The sequence below is a fragment of the Melospiza melodia genome, chromosome 3, assembly GCF_035770615.1.
Source record: "Melospiza melodia melodia isolate bMelMel2 chromosome 3, bMelMel2.pri, whole genome shotgun sequence".
Lineage (NCBI taxonomy): Eukaryota > Metazoa > Chordata > Aves > Passeriformes > Passerellidae > Melospiza > Melospiza melodia.
The window spans coordinates 140,141,025-140,156,737 of NC_086196.1; the positions used below are offsets into that span (position 1 = coordinate 140,141,025).

The window sequence follows — 15,713 nt, forward strand, 5'->3', positions numbered from 1 at the left end:
ACCCCCGCCCCAAGCCCGAACCCCGTCCTGATCCCATCAGAATCCCAACCTGATCCCATCAGAACCCATCCTGATCCCATCAGAACCCACCCTGATCCCATCAGAACCCCGTCCTGATCCCGTCAGAGCCCACCCTGATCCCGTCAGAACCCACCCTGATCCCATCAGAACCCCAACCTGATCCCATCAGAACCCCGTCCTGATCCCATCAGAACCCATCCTGATCCCATCAGAACGCATCCTGATCCCATCAGAACCCACCCTGATCCCATCAGAACCCACCCTGATCCCATCAGAACCCCATCCTGATTCTATCAGAACCCACTATGACCCCATCAGAACCCCAACCTGATCCCATCAGAACCCCGTCCTGATCCCATCAGAACCCATCCTGATCCCATCAGAACCCCGTCCTGATCCCATCAGAACCCCGTCCTGATCCCATCAGAACCCACCCTGATCCTATCAGAACCCACCCTGATCCCATCAGAACCCATCCCGACCCCATCAGAACCCACCCTGATCCCATCAGAACCCCAACCTGATCCCATCAGAACCCACCCTGATCCCATCAGGACCCCATCCTGATTCTATCAGAACCCACTATGACCCCATCAGAACCCACCCTGATCCCATCAGAGCCCCATCCTGATCCCATTCCTGCCCCCCCATTCCCATCTCCCCCATCCCTGAACCCCATCTCCAACCTGACCCCATCCCAATCCCTCTGTCCCCCCTCCCTGACCCCCATTTCTGCCCCCTCCAAAGCTCTCTCCCTGCCGCCATCCCCATCCCCATCCCCACTCACTGCTCACTGCCAGCTGAGGTCCCGGGCCCCCTCCCATGTCCCCTCCCCTGTCACCCCCCTGCCCCCCGTGTCCCTGTCCCTGCGGGGGTGTCGCAGCCCCTGCCCCCCGTGTCCCCTGCCCGTCCCCGGGTCCCTGCGGGGGTGTCCCCCCGTGTCCCCCGTGCCCCCGTAGGTCCCTGTAGGTGTTCGGGGCGGTGGCCCCGGGGGGGTCCCGTGTCCCCGCGGTGTCACACGGCCGATGTAGGAACCGTTGTGTGCTCATTAAAGACCGTTCACAGCCCCGCCTGCGCCTCTGGGACACCGGGACAGGGACACGGGGGACAGGGACACGGGGGGGGACACCACGGACAGCCCCGCCTGCGCCTCTGGGACACGGGGACAGGGGGGACAGGGACAGGGACACGGGGAACAGCAGGGGGACACCACAGCCCTGGGGGTGAGGGACCCCCACTCCGCACTGGGGACAGGAAGAGACCGGACATGGGGACATGATGGGACACAGGGGGACCCGCGGGGACATGGGAGGGACACAGGGACACCGGGGGAGACATGGGGACACCGAAGGGATATGGGGGGACACAGGGACATGGGGGGCACATGGGGACACCGAGGGGATCAGGGGGACATGGGTGGACAGAGGGACACAGAGCCCTGACATGGGGACATGGGGGGACACAGGGGGACACGGGGGAGACAGAGGGACACCGAGGGGAGATGGGGACACGGCGACATAGGGGGACATGTGGGGACATGTGGGGACATGGGGCCACAGAGGGGGTCACGGGGGACACCGGGGGGACACATGTGGGGACAGGAGATGGAGGTGGAACGCAAGGGGACGCGGGACATGCGTGAAGGTTTGGGGACACGTGTGGGCTGAGTCAGGGGCACAAACGGGGGGTGCAGGGGGTCCTGGGGGGCTGCAGCGGGGTCTGGGGCGCTCTGGGTGAGTCACAGGGGGTCCCCACAGGTCCCAGGGTCTCCCTTGAGGGGACCTTGGGGGGTTTAGAGGGGTCTGGGGGCGCTCTGGGTGGGGGCCAGGAAGAGTCCTGAAGGGTCACAGAACGGTCCTGGGAAGGGTCCCAAGGGGCCTGGGGGTGTTTGGGGGGCTCTGGGGGTGCTTAGGGGGCTCTGAGGGTATTTAGGGAGTGTTTAGGGGGGAGTCTGGGGGCTCTGGGGGTGTTTAGGGGCGTCTGGGGTGTTTAATGGGGGGGTCTGGGGGTGTTTATGGGGTGTTTGTGGGACTTCCACAGTGTTTAGGGGGTCTGGGGGTGTTTGAGAGAGTCTCCACGGGCTCTGGGAGTGTTTAGGGGAATCTAGGGGGGAGTTGAGGGTCTCTGGGGATGTTTAGGGGGTCTGGGGGCTCTGGGGGTGTTTAGGGGCGTCTGGGGTGTTTAATGGGGGGTTGGGGGTGTTTAAGGGGTCTGGGGGTGTTTGAGAGAGTCTCCACGGGCTCTGGGAGTGTTTAGGGGAATCTAGCGGGGAGTTGAGGGTCTCTGGGGATGTTTAGGGGGTCTGGGGGCTCTGGGGGTGTTTGGGTGGTGTTTAGGGGGCTCTGGGGGTGTTTGGGGTTGTTTAGGGGGTGTTTGGGGGCTCTGGGGGTGTTTGGGGTTATTTAGGGGGTGTTTGGGGGCTCTGGGAGTGTTTGGGGTTGTTTAGGGGCTCTGGGGGTGTTTGGAGGGTGTTTGGGGGTCGTTTGGGGGCTCTGGGGGTGTTTAGGGGATTTTTAGGGGCTCTGGGGGTCGTTTGGGGGCTCTGGGGGTGTTTGGGGTTGTTTAGGGGCTCTGGGGGTGTTTGGAGGGTGTTTGGGGGGTTTGGGGGGCTCTGGGGGTGTTTAGGGGATTTTTAGGGGCTCTGGGGGTGTTTGGGGGCTCTGGGGGTGTTTGGGGGTCCCCGCGGGCTCTGGGGTGCAGAACTCACCTCCCGCCACCAGAGGGCGCTGGTCGGGCCCGTTGCCATGGCGACAAGGGCGAGGCCATGTTTGTTGTCATGGCGGAGGGGGAGTGGCCATGAACGTTGCCATGGCAGCACAAAGGGGCGTGGCCAGAGCAGTTGCGATGCCGAATGGGGCGTGGCCAACTCATTTCAGAGCGCAAAGTGGGCGTGGTCAATCCCGTTGCCATGGTAGCGGGGGCGGGGCGGGGCCGTTGGCACCGCCCGCGGTGGGGGCAGCGCAGGCGCGGTCGGTCCGTGCGGTTCCGGCCCGGTCCCGGTCCCGGTCCCGGAGCGGCGGAGCGGGGGCAGCGGAGCGGCGGCGGCCGCGGCCGAGCGGTGAGTGCGGCGGGGCCGCCCGGGGGCACGGAGGGGAGCGGACGGCGCCGCTGCCATCGCCGCATCCCGCACCGGCCGCCGCCGCCCGGCAGCACCGGCCGGGAGGGCCGCGGCGGGGCCTTGGGGATGGAGCGGCGGGGCCGGGCCGGGAACGGGGCTGGAGGAGCCGGGCCAGAGGGGCGAGGGGCCACGGAGCGTGCCGAGGTGAGGGGGGCCGGTTCGTGCGGTAACGCCGGGGATGGAGCGGTTGGAGCCGGGCCGCGGACGGGTCCGGGCCGAGCGGCGGGGCCGAGCGGGGCCGCGGGGCCGGTGGTGGCCAGGCCCGGCCTGACTCAGCGGCGGCCGCTCCTGCGTCCCGGCCGTGGTGCTCTTGTGGGTATGGCACGGCACGGAACGGCCCCAGCACGGCACGGCACCGGTACGGCGCGCCGGGAGCTGCAGTCTCTGCTCCGGCCCCGCGCAGCACCGGGCATCGCTGCCGGTACCGGGCATCATCGGGGCCCGGGCATCACCCGGAGACCTGCGGGACGCGGCCGCCGCCGCTCGGGCGCTGCCGGTGCCGCCGGTCCCGTCCCGCGGGCGATGCCGCCGCCGCGGTCCGGAGCGGCAGGTGGCTGTCACCGTGACACACCGGGCGTGACACACCGGGCGTGACGCGCTCCCGGTCCTCGCGCTCATGGCGGCACGGCGCCGGTGCGGCGGTGTCCCCGGTGAGGTGACGCTGTCAGGGACGCGCGCGCGTGGGGACGGGCCCGGGGCCCTTCTCTGCGCTCTCCCGCCACTCCCGGGATATCCAGACCCGTCTCCCACCGGGATCTTCCCGAGCGGCTCCTCCCCGGCCCGCAGCCCCGGTCCCTGACACGGTGCGGTCCCTTTGGGGACACTTTGGGGACAGCCCTGCCCGGCTGCGTGTCCCGGGCGCGCTGTCCCGGCTGGGGATGCCAGCGCGTTCCCCGCTCGGCTCGGCACGGCTCGGCTCGGCTCGGCTCGGCTCGGCTCGGCTCGGCTCATCCCGCGGCATTAATATTTCAGGAGCGGGGGGAGGGAGGGCCGCGCTCTGCACATGCTCCCGCCGCCGCCGTACCGAGTTATTTAGGTTAGCGGGAGCCGAGCGCGGCGGGGGGATCGGGGCGGGCGGGCATCGCCAGCTCCCGGTGCCGGAACGGCCGCCGTGCCTCGCCGCGGGCCCGCACGGGCGCTGCCGCCGCCGCCGGGAACCGGGGACAGGGTGCCGGGGCCGGAGCCGGTACGGAGCCGGGGATGGAGCCGGGGATGGAGCCGGGGATGGGGCCGGAGCGGAGCTGGGCGCTGCCGGTCCCGGCGAACGCCCCGTACCCACCGGAGCGCGGGGATGCTCCGCTGGGGCGGGGGAAGCGGCTCCGGGGCTCATCCCGGGGGGACGTGGGCGAGCCGCGGCCGGGCCCCCGCGGCCGCTGCCGGCCCCGCACGGCGCTCGGCCCCCGCCGGGCTGTCTGCCACCCCCCTGGCGCGTTTGTCACTTGAGAAGCCACCGGGACGGCTCCCAAAATAGACGCCGCCAGTCGCGGCGGCCCGGCTCGCAGCGGCGGTACCGCGGTGCCGCTCCTCTCCCGGCGCGGGGCTCCCGGTGCTGCCGCCCTCGGCCTCACTCTGCTCCCGTTTGTTTGGGCAGAGCGGCCGCGGGGGCTGCGCCGTGGGACCGGGCCCGGACGACCTCTGCGTGCGGGACGGGCACGGACGCACGCCCGGGGCTTCGGCGGCCGCCGTCGGGCCGTGATTAGCGGCTCCCGCCCGGACAATTAAAATGCAGCGGTAAGCGTCCCCGCCCGGCCGGTGCCTACCGACCGACCGACCGACCGACCGACCCCTGTGCTCTCCTCTCCTCTCGGCCCGCCGGGAATCCGCGTTCCGTTCTTATTTTTATTCGGGTTTTTGGCGAGAGCCGCGGCGAACCGGCCGGGCCATCGGTGCCATCCCCGGCGCCGGGGCGGCCGCGGCTCGGAACGTGCCAGGGGCACCGGCTGCCCTGTCATTGCACCGGGGCTCGGAACGCGCTCGGGAGGGTCGGGACGGGCCGGGCGGCACCGGGCGGCGGCCCCGCTCCGCCCTCGGTGCCTGGCGGGGTCACGGTGCTCCCGGTGGGGCAAGGTTCCCTCCGCGTGTCGGGATGCTCGTGGCGATCACGGTGCTCCCCCCGTGTCACGGTTCTCGGTGGGGATCACGGTGCCCCCCCCGTGTCACGGTTCTCGGTGGGGATCACGGTGCCCCCCCCGTGTCGGGGTTCGCCCCCGCGCTCTCACGTGTGCCGCCGTGTGCGGGACTCGCGGTGCGGCTGGCGCGGTGACGCCCCCGTTCATCCCGGCGGGGATCCTGGGGGTCCCGGCCCCGTTCCCCGGCACGGGCGATGCCGCAGAGCCCCGGCCATGGCCGTGCCGGTCCCGCGGGCATGCCCCGCCGGCCCGGCTGATGCTTTGGGGGCTGCCCCGTTATCTGGGGAGGGGCCGCGGTGGCAGGGGGGTCTCAGCCGCTCCTCGCCGTGCGGGCGGGCAGCCCCGGCCCCGTTCCCGTTCCCGTGCCCGCCGCAGCCCCGGTAGCGGCACCGCAGTGCGCGTGGCTCTGGCTCAGCGCCGCGCATGACTCAGCTCCGCCGCCGGAGCCCGGGGAGGGGGCGCGATGGGGGCGGCCCCGGGAGACCCCTGCCCGCGCCGTGCCGCCGAACGGGCTGCGATCGTACCGGGAGCGGGCCGGTGCGCGCCTCGCCGTGCGGGGGCGGCGGCGGCGCGGGGGCCCCGGTTCCAGCGGCCGCGGCGGCGGCTAAAAATACCGACCCCCCCCCCGCGGGTGCGTGCGGTAACACGGCGGGCCGGGACGGGGGGCCCGGGGGTCCCGGAGGGGTTCGACCGGCTGCGGCATCGCCGGTGCTGAGTCACGGCGGGGCTGTACCGGGCACGGGGGCACCGCGGCCAGCGGGACCTTCCGCCCCCCAACGGGCCCGGGGGTGGCAGCGGCCCGCAGCCCCAGGGCGCAGATGTGCGCTGCTGCTGCTGGTGCTGCTGCTGCTGCTGCTGTGCCCCCCTCATCCCCCGCGATGTGGCACTGCAGGGGGGTCTGGGGGCTGCACCCCCCTGCCCCTGCCCCTGCCCCCGCCTGGCAGCTGGCCCGGCCCGCGGCCCCCCTCGCCGGGAGGGAAGCGGATTAACGGCGCCGCTGCCGCCGCTGCCGCCCGCGGGGGCACCGGGAGCACCGGGAGCACCGGGAGCCCCTCTCCGGGAAGGGGCCGCTGCTCGGGGCCGCACGGAGCGGTTGTGCAGGGCAGTGACAGTGGGGCTCCGTGTGCCCCCCGTGCCCCGGCGGGCTGGCACCGCAGCCGGGGGGTCCCGCAGCCCCCGGCCATCTGGGCGGAGGCCGCGGCCGGCAGATGTTGCCCCCGTAAGCCCTGCTCTAATGGACCCCGATCCCGGCCCCGGCCCCGGCAGATTAGGCGGCACCGGGGGCCCGAGAGGGGGGCCCTAAGCGGCTTAAGGGCAGCAGCCCCCGGAGCCCCCGGGCTCAGCCAGGGCAGTGCCCTGGGCAGGGCTGGCAGCCCCTCGGCAGTGCCCGTGTCCCTGCCCCTTGTGTTGGAGTCTGGGTGGCATGGATGCCCCAGATCACTGTTGGGATGGATGCCCCAGGTCCCAGTGCTCCTGGTGTTGGAGCACAGTTGGGATGGATGCCCCAGGTCCCAGTGCCCCTGGTGTTGGTGTCTGGGTGGGATGGGCACAATGGGTTCCAGTGCCCCTGGTGTGGGATTGGCACCCCGGGTGCCAGTGCCCCTGGGGTTGGGGTATGGGTGGGATGGGCACCCCGGGTGCCAGTGCCCCTGCTGCAGGGTTGGGGTGCCCGGGGTGCCAGTGTGACCCCCATCTCTTGGCAGCTGGGGCATGGCCGTCAATGTGTACTCCACGTCGGTGACCAGCGAGAACCTGAGCCGCCATGACATGCTGGCCTGGGTCAACGACTCCCTGCAGCTCAACTACACCAAGATCGAGCAGCTCTGCTCAGGTGGGCTCGCGGGGGACGCGGGGGGCGCCGCCGGGGTGCCCCCGGCCCCCCGTGACCGCGGCTGGGCCCGGCGCAGGGGCTGCTTATTGCCAGTTCATGGACATGCTGTTCCCCGGCTGCGTGCACCTGCGCAAGGTGAAGTTCCAGGCCAAGCTGGAGCACGAGTACATCCACAACTTCAAGGTGCTGCAGGCCGCCTTCAAGAAGATGGGAGTGGACAAAGTAGGCGCACGGGGGCGGCGGGGGCTGGCACGCCGCGGGAGGCTGGCACCCCCGTGCCAGCGTCCCTGCTGAGCCCCCGCGTGCCCCCAGATCATCGCCGTGGAGCGGCTGGTGAAGGGCAAGTTCCAGGACAATTTCGAGTTCATCCAGTGGTTCAAGAAGTTCTTTGACGCCAACTACGACGGGAAGGAGTACAACCCTCTGCTGGCACGGCAGGGCCAGGACGTGGCGCCCCCCCCTAACCCAGGTGATCACATCTACAACAAACCCAAGAAACCCATTGGCACCGCAGGTAATGTCCGGGGCTGTCCCCCAGCGAGCGCTGCCCCCCGCCCTCTGCACCCCTGGTCACGGCCAGGCGTCCCCCTGTCCCTGCCTGTGCCCTGCTCTGCTGCTGCCCTGCCCTGCCCCTGCCCTGCCCTGTCTCTGCCCTGCCCTGCCCCTTCCCTGCCCTGTCCCTGCCCTATCCCTGCCCTGCCCTGTCCCTGCCCTATCCCTGCCCTGTCCCTGCCCTGCCCCTTCCCTGCCCTGTCCCTGCCCTATCCCTGCCCCACCCTGCCCTGCCCTGCCCTGTCCTGCCCCTGCCCTGCCCCTGCCCTGTCCCTGTCCTGCCCCTTCCCTGCCCCTGCCCTGCCCTGCCTGCCACAGGGGGCTGCAGGACACCCAGACTGCAGAGCACAGGGGTCCTGCCTGCTCCACCTGCCTGCTCAGCCCGGCCTGGGCTGGTTTGCCACCCCTGGCTGCCATCCCCCCCCCGTGCCATGCAGCTCCCGTGGGCACCGGGGGCTCCCTGTGCTGGCCCAGTGGGGGCTGTCAAGGTTTGGGCTCTCCTCAGCCCCCGTGCCGACCCCCAAACAAGCCACGAGCACCCTTGGAGGGTGGGGGTGAGATTTGCCGGGGGAAACTGAGGCAGGGGGGAGGCTGCAGGTGGAGCTTGGAGCCGCGGCTCTGCACAGGGGATCCGCCCGCCCTGGCCGCTGCCCCCCGCTCAAGGCACGGGGGGTGCTCCCTGCGGCAGCCCCCCCAGCCAGCATTAACCCGTCGGTCCCCGTGTGCCGTCAAGTGCCCCAGAGGACCTCGCCCACGGGCCCCAAGAACAGCCCGAACCCCGCGCGCCTCGGCGCCATGCCCGGCGGCATCCTACGGAAAAACTCGCCCGCCGCCCGCAACGGCGGCACCGAGGCCGACGCGCAGATCCTGGAGCTCAACCAGCAGGTGGGTGAGGAGCCAGAGCCGGGCTTGTCCCCGAGCCAGGCCATTCCAGATAGCTCGCTCCCTCTGGCACAGAGGGCCCGAATGCCCAGGCAGCCACCAGCCATTCCAGATAGCTCACTCCCTGTGGGGGACAGAGGGCCCGAATGCCCAGGCAGCTCACAGCCACTGGCCACCTTCAGCAAGCTCAGTGATTCCAGCTCTTTGCTGACTCTCAGCTCTCTTAACATTCCAGCTCTTTGCTTGCTCGCTAGGGCGCCTTTGGCTGGGGCAGAAGCAGACATGAGAGAGGAGGTGGAGAGGTCCTGGTGCTCCACAGCGATGGTTTTTATTGGGGAGTCTGTGAAGGGTTCCAGTGACAGCTCTTCTGTCAGATGGGCTAAAACAGCCATTTTTATAGGGTATAGGGGGACCCAAACTTGTCCAATAGTAGGGGTCAGGGAAAAGTGGCCTGTGGGGTTACAGAGATAAGCTATGGGGTGAGAGGTAGAAGACAGGAGCTTATTTTGCTGTCTCATCACGACTCAGCGGTTCCTGCTGTTAAGTCTCCATCCTCCATGGAGCTCTTGCCAGCTCCGTGGGGTCTGCTACAGGTACGGAGGGCAGGGGTCCCTGCCAGGGGTGGGGAGCACCGTGGGGATGGGGGCCGGAGGTTTTGAACATCTCCCTGTCCCACAGCTGATGGACCTGAAGCTGACAGTGGACGGGCTGGAGAAGGAGCGGGATTTCTACTTCAGCAAACTGCGGGACATCGAGCTCATCTGCCAGGAGCACGAGAACGAGAACAGCCCCATCATCACCGGCATCGTCAGCGTGCTCTATGCCACGGAGGTGAGGGCCGGGATGGAGCCCACGTCCCTGCCCTGCTCCCTGGAATTCCCTGGGCAGGGAGGGGCTCCCTTCCCCCCCGTTGTCCTTGTTCACTCCGTGGGCTGCCAGGGCTTTGCCAGGGCAGGTGGAGGCTGGCGTGCCCAGCCGTGCCACCCCTGTTCCCCGCAGGAGGGCTTTGCCCCGCCGGAGGATGACGAGCTGGAGGAGCAGCCGCCAGAGGAGCAGGACGAGTACTAGCCCCGGCCCGCGCCCCCTGCGCCCCCCGCGCCGCCCCCAGCACAGACATCGAGCTCCGAGCCCGCGCCCCGCCCGTCACACGCCGCGGGCAGCTCCGGGCTGGGGAAGCACCATCTCCATCGGCAGCCGCCATCCCCGGGCGAGGAGCGCGGCTGCGCCGGGGCTGGGGCTGGGGACGGGCTCTGGCCCCGGCCGGGGCCTGCCCAGCCACCCCCTCCCCGTATTTATTTCTGTTGTCCCCCCGGTGCGAGCGAGCGCCGCGTCCCGCCCCGGTGAGAGTGAGAAGGGAGGCCCGGTCCTGGGGGCTGCTCACCTCGCTGGGACCCTCAGGGCCCCAGGACCCCCGCGGCACAGCGAGTGCCAGCCTGCTGGAGCGGGAGGCCGCGCAGCAGAGGAGAGAGAAGTGGGTTCAGCTTCCTGCGAAGGTGAAAGGGAGAGCCCAGCCCAGCGCGGCCGTGGCAGCCACGGGGGTCCCGGAGAGGGGGCCGTGCTCGGCACGGCACGGCACGGAACGGCAGCGCGCCCTCTCCTCTCGCCGGCGGCCCCCGGGAGCCGGGGCTGGGCTGGGTCACCGCCAGGGCTCGCACGCCCGCCCGCCCCGGCTGCCATGTCCCCGTCGCATCGCTTGTCTGGTCCATCACTCCGGTCGCAACGCTGCATCTGTGTTCGGTTTTATTTAAATAAACTCGTGTGGTAACACTGCGTGCCGGGGGTCACTGCGGGGTCCTGCGCTCGCTGCCTGCCCCGGGGCTTCCTTGGGCTGACAAAGCCGCGGCAGGACGGGGGAAGCGGGAGCGCACCCGGGGGAGGCTCTGGGACCGCAGCGTGAGGAGGGCCGGGATGAGACATTGGATAACCAGATTTATTAGAGGGTAATTTGGGCTGTAAAAGGGCGGAGCGAACCCGGCACCTCCTGCCTCGGCCCGGGCGAGGTTCTGTGGGGCGCGGCACAGAGCGGGGCGGGATTTATGGGGGCAGGAACGGATCTTGGAAGGACCAGCGCCGCTCCGGACCAAGGAACAACTGGGACAACAGGGTCTCTGTAGAGAACGTCTGGAAGTTCTTTCTGTTTTTGAACCCGAAAACCAGGGGAGAGCGCGAACGCAGTCCCCCACTACCACAAATTATGCAGTCGAGTTTCCCGCATTTGGGGAAATCGCAGGGGTCAGCACACCCGGAGTGCAAGGGATGAGCCTCGCCCTGGGAAAACCACCTGCCTGATCATGGTGTCTCCCCTGCCAGGTAAGTATGCCCCACCCGCCCCAACGCCCGCCTGCCCCGCACAACGCACGCCCGCCCAGCACACGCCCGGCCCGGCCCGGCCCCGACCCCGCCCGGCCCTGCCGCGCTGCGGCCCGGCCCGCACGGCCCGACACGGCCCGGCCCGCGCCAAGTCCACGGACGCGCCGGGACAGCGCGGGCTTGGCGCGGGATCGGGCCCGGCATGCCGCGCGGCGGGGATCCTATTTGCATGGACACGCCCATTCATCGGTACCGCATCCTGGCACCGCCCTCTGCCCCGCTGTGATTTGCATGGCCACGCCCCCGCCCCAACCCCGCCTCCTGTCTCGCTCTCGTGTTGGCGCCCCCTGGCGGCGCGGCGGAGCCCGGGCGCGTCCGGACCCTCCCGAACGGAACCGGACCCGGGACGGAACCGGACCCGGAACGGAACCGGACCCGGAACGGATCCCGAACGGAACCTGACCCGGAACGGAGCCAGATCCAGAACAGAACCAGTCCCCGAAGGGACCCAGACCCGTGACGAGCAGCAGGCGCGGCGCTGTCTCTCTCTCACGGCGCTGTCTCGCACTCGGAGCCAGCTCTGGGATGGGATCTCCGGGAAGGACACGGGGGGCACAGAGGGTGGGCAGGGCCCAGGGGGCGCCCAAGACACGGGAGGGAGCGCCAGGGAAGGAGAAGAGACACAAGGAATGAACAAATCTGTGCCAGGGCAGAAATGACCAAATCTGTGCCAGGGGCAGCAATGACCAAATCTGTGCCAGGGAAAGAAATGCCCAAATCTGTGGCAGGGCAGCAATGCCCAAATCTGTGCCAGGGCAGCACACTGGCAGAAGGCGAGCCCTGAGCAGGGGCAGCTCCTGGGCTGGCATTGACGCCTCCCAAATATCACAGTGGGGGCTGCAGCAGGACGGGCTGGGCACGGACACGAGGGAAGAGCAGCAGAGGAAGAAGCTGGGCTGGGCTGGAGGGACCACGGGCATCTCCTGTCTCCCGGAACCCTTTGGGGCCGCTCGGGCCGGGAACGGAGCCCTGGATTTTATAGTGGGCACTGGAATATCCTGGTCTGTAGTTACTGGCTGTGAGGCACCGTGGAGTAACAGGGCATTGGTGTTGTTGCTGCAGCGGGAGGAAATCCCTCGGGGCAGGAAATCCTCAGAGAAGGAAATCCTCAGAGAAGGAAATCCTCAGGGCAGGAAATCCTCAGGGCAGGAAATCCCTCGGGGCAGGAAATCCCTCGGACATCCCATGGCATTCAGGACTGGGAACACAAAATGACCCCATCGCTTTCTCCACGTGCCCGAGTGCCCTTTGCCACTGCCGGCGCAGGGTTTGCTGTGCAAAATGCACAATTAACTTTCCCAAAGTAAATGCACAATTAACTTTCCCAAAGGACTCTGTTTGCATATTCCCCTGGAAATGCATGGAAAGGGCAGCTCTGCCCATTCACCCAGGAAAGTTTTAGGGTTTCTCTTTGAGTGCGGTCTCAGGAGCTCTCAGAGAACTTGTTACACTTGGGATAGCTCAGCTACCCCGAATGGCATAAAATCAGCAGGATGGCTTCTGAGGTACTGTTGGAAACAGAGAAAGTTTTAATAAAAGGCAAAATAACAAAGCTCTTACAGAGAAAAACCGAGCCAGGGGCAAGAGGTTCTTACTCCTACTAAAACACCCCACAAAAGCGATTATTTCCTTTGTTCTCTTCTTTCTCTAGTGAATTTCCTAAGTGAGACTTTTTAGCCTGTGTGAAATTAGATAACCTTAGGTTTGAGGTGAAGTCTTGAAGGTCCTGTGAGGTGTCTGTTTACCAAAGTGGGGAGAGAAACTTCTGGGCTCTTTGCCTTTTTAAACAGACACAGAATGATTTAATCAGTCCCTCAAGAGAGAGCCCATTCCCACATTTGAGTGCCCTCACAGCTCCGGCTTGGGCTTTGGGGACCCTGGGGCGAGAGAGAAACGAGAGTCCCCGAAAGCTGAGCTGAGGCCGGGAGTGCAGGGGACGAGGAGAGCGATCAGAGCCCCAGCGAGGGCTGGCAGTGTGAAAAGGCTCTTTGTGCAGTTTGGGTTATTGCTGCGAGTCCTTTCTGTAAAAAAAGTATCTCACATAGCATAGTTTCTATTTTAACCTTGTGTTATAACCTAAAACCATATTTAACACACTACTTAAGAAAATCAATACAGCATAACTTTCTAAAATAACACAGATAATATTAATTTTAATATTTGCGAAAAGCCAACCATAAAATCCGCGTTTTCCGCACCCCGAACGCCGCTCGCCCGGCCGATCGTGCCCGAGGGAGCAGAGAGCCCCGGGAGGAGCGGGCGGAGCGGAGCGGGGGCACCGGGAGGGGCGCGGCAGCACCGGGCAGTGCCGGGGAGAGGGAGCTCCGGCAGCGGGAGAGGCCCCGAGCCCCGGCAGCGGCGGCAGCGGAGCAGGAACGGCCCGGGGCAGCGGCGGCAGCGGAGCCCGGCCCAAACCGGCCCGGCCCGGGGCAGCGGCGGCAGCGGAGCCCGGCCCGGTCTGAGGCAGCGGCTCCGCGGCTCTCGGGGCTCCCGGCCGGGGCCGGGCCGCAGGGGGCGGGGCCAGATGTGACTTGTGGGCGTGTCCATGCAGATTTGTCTCCGCCGCGCGGCATGCCGGGCCCGATCCCGCGCCAAGCCCGCGCTGTCCCGGCGCGTCCGCGGGCTTGGCGCGGGCCGGGCCGTGCCGGGCCGTGCGGGCCGGGCCGCAGCGCGGCAGAGCCGGGCGGGGTCGGGGCCGGGCCGGGCCGGGCGTGTGCTGGGCGGGCGTGCGTTGTGCGGGGCGGGCGGGCGTTGGGGCGGGTGGGGCATACTTACCTGGCAGGGGAGACACCATGATCAGGCAGGTGGTTTTCCCAGGGCGAGGCTCATCCCTTGCACTCCGGGTGTGCTGACCCCTGCGATTTCCCCAAATGCGGGAAACTCGACTGCATAATTTGTGGTAGTGGGGGACTGCGTTCGCGCTCTCCCCTGGTTTTCCGGTTCAAAAACAGATGCAGAATATACTTTCGGCTGTAACCGTACTTCAGCCGTTGGGGTTCGGCTATGGCCCCGTCCTCATCGGTTTAGTGGCTTCTAAGGCTCAGCCCTTCCTGGACCGACTCAGCCGTGCTCGCTGCTGGCGGAGGTTGGAGCCCTGGCCCTGAATTGGGTCAGAGCAGCCGATGGGGACGCCACGGCCTGTCAGATCATGATTTTAGAAATTTAAGATTCTAAGTGAGGGTAGAACCAATTCATATTGAAGTTAAATATGCTAACAGTATTTAACGATTATTAGGTGCCTAAACTAAAGCTAATTGTTATATTATGAGCCTATTTACAGTTGGAAGTGGAGCACGTGAACCCGTATAGGAACGCATTGAAACCAGTAGAACAACGCCCAGCACCAGGGACTCTGTGTCAATCCATCATGAAGCAGGGGGCCTTGGATCGTGCCAGAGGGTCACAGAGACCTGATGAAGACATTCCTGACTTCATCCCCGGGACCACCGACACAATTCGAGACCACTGACCCAATTCAAGAGAAGAACTGCGCACGCATGAAGGATTAATAACCTCATTTGAATACAGCGCGGGGATGGGAGGTGCTGGTGTTGTGTATATGTACTATTTTGGAAAATAAATCTAAGGCAAAAATCCTTGTATGATGCGGTCACGCATTTTTGGGGATGACCCCCATCGTGCCCGCTGGTGTTATGAACCCACCACTTTCTAACTTTAACTACAGAGTCTTTGTCTGCGATTTTCGGTTTTAATAATTCACTGTGGCACTGTGGATGCAACTGCTGAGTGGCCCGGGACCCTCGCGAAGGGTCGGAGGGCAGAGGGGCTCGGGGATAGCCGGGGACAGGCGGCCAGGGGAGCACACTGCCCGCAGGAACCGGCCAGCGGATCCCGTGTCTGCGGGAGCAGGGAAACACCGCGGGGAAAGGGGCGAGGGGCCGGTTCCGCCCAGCGGGCGCTGCCGGGGCGCCGTGGGCTCATGCAGCGGCAGAGACAGCGCAGCGACGTGCGGGGAGCGCTGATGGCCCTGAATCCTGCTGAGATCCACGGGAGCCTTAACTGCGGGATGAGTGTAGAGAGTGAGCACAGGATGGGCTGGTGAGGATTCGTGGTGTTTCGATAACAATTTACGCCTTGGATATGATAAATCTGTTTTTGACCAAGAAAACCAGGGGAGAGCGCGAACGCAGTCCCCCACTACCACAAATTATGCAGTCGAGTTTCCCGCATTTGGGGAAATCGCAGGGGTCAGCACACCCGGAGTGCAAGGGATGAGCCTCGCCCTGGGAAAACCACCTGCCTGATCATGGTGTCTCCCCTGCCAGGTAAGTATGCCCTACCCGCCCCAACGCCCGCCTGCCCCGCACAACGCACGCCCGCCCAGCACACGCCCGGCCCGGCCCGGCCCCGACTCCGCCCGGCCCTGCCGCGCTGCGGCCCGGCCCGCACGGCCCGGCACGGCCCGGCCCGCGCCAAGCCCGCGGACGCGCCGGGACAGCGCGGGCTTGGCGCGGGATCGGGCCCGGCATGCCGCGCGGCGGGGACAAATCTGCATGGACACGCCCCCAGCCTCTCGCAAGGCTCCGCCCCTGCCAGGTCGAGGCGGTTCTGGAAGCGGCGGCGCGAACACAATGGACACGCCCCCTCAGTGACCCCGCCCACTTTGAAACGTCACCAGCGTCGCTCCCCTCAAGCCCCGCCTCTTTCCGGCCATGGAGGCCGCTCTGTGGGCGGGGTCTCAGAGGAGGCGGTGCCCTGCGCTGATCCCGCCCCTCGGGGGGGCGGGGCCATGCCCGCCCTGTCACGTTTCCCGGCGAGGCGGGGCGGGGACGTGGCAGCCGGCACGAGC

At 67.2% G+C, this 15,713-nt stretch overlaps 1 protein-coding gene, 1 long non-coding RNA gene and 3 other non-coding genes across 11 annotated transcripts; 2 read left to right on the forward strand and 3 right to left on the reverse strand.

Moving 5' to 3' along the window:
- Positions 1–43: 43 nt before the first annotated feature.
- LOC134416549 (uncharacterized) lies at positions 44–438 on the reverse strand. Of its 4 annotated transcripts, none has more exons than XR_010027300.1 (3): positions 349–431; positions 178–241; positions 44–113 (listed from the first exon to the last, which is right to left on the reverse strand). It is a non-coding gene; the product is annotated as an uncharacterized LOC134416549 (long non-coding RNA). The 4 variants fall into 4 exon arrangements; XR_010027297.1 differs by having other exon boundaries at positions 55–134; positions 178–262; positions 349–438; XR_010027299.1 differs by having other exon boundaries at positions 55–134.
- Positions 439–3,004: 2,566 nt separating this feature from the next.
- MAPRE3 (microtubule associated protein RP/EB family member 3) lies at positions 3,005–10,303 on the forward strand. 4 transcript variants are annotated; one of them, XM_063153286.1, is made up of 7 exons: positions 3,005–3,079; positions 6,972–7,099; positions 7,176–7,321; positions 7,412–7,613; positions 8,385–8,536; positions 9,212–9,364; positions 9,533–10,303. In XM_063153286.1, exons 2-7 carry the CDS (start codon positions 6,979–6,981, stop codon positions 9,599–9,601), a joined length of 843 nt encoding a protein of 280 aa, XP_063009356.1. In that variant the 5' UTR covers positions 3,005–3,079; positions 6,972–6,978; the 3' UTR covers positions 9,602–10,303. The 4 variants fall into 4 exon arrangements, with proteins under 4 accessions (XP_063009356.1, XP_063009355.1, XP_063009353.1 ...); XM_063153283.1 differs by lacking the exon at positions 3,005–3,079 and adding an exon at positions 4,742–4,870; XM_063153284.1 differs by lacking the exon at positions 3,005–3,079 and adding an exon at positions 4,742–4,870 and having other exon boundaries at positions 7,412–7,568.
- Positions 10,304–10,687: 384 nt separating this feature from the next.
- On the reverse strand, positions 10,688–10,851 carry LOC134416888 (U1 spliceosomal RNA). The gene has a single exon (XR_010027439.1). It is a non-coding gene; the product is annotated as a U1 spliceosomal RNA (small nuclear RNA).
- A 2,819-nt stretch (positions 10,852–13,670) lies between these two features.
- Positions 13,671–13,834, forward strand: LOC134416899 (U1 spliceosomal RNA). Its single transcript, XR_010027450.1, has one exon. It is a non-coding gene; the product is annotated as a U1 spliceosomal RNA (small nuclear RNA).
- A 1,199-nt stretch (positions 13,835–15,033) lies between these two features.
- LOC134416907 (U1 spliceosomal RNA) lies at positions 15,034–15,197 on the reverse strand. Its single transcript, XR_010027457.1, has one exon. It is a non-coding gene; the product is annotated as a U1 spliceosomal RNA (small nuclear RNA).
- Between the last annotated feature and the right edge of the window lie 516 nt (positions 15,198–15,713).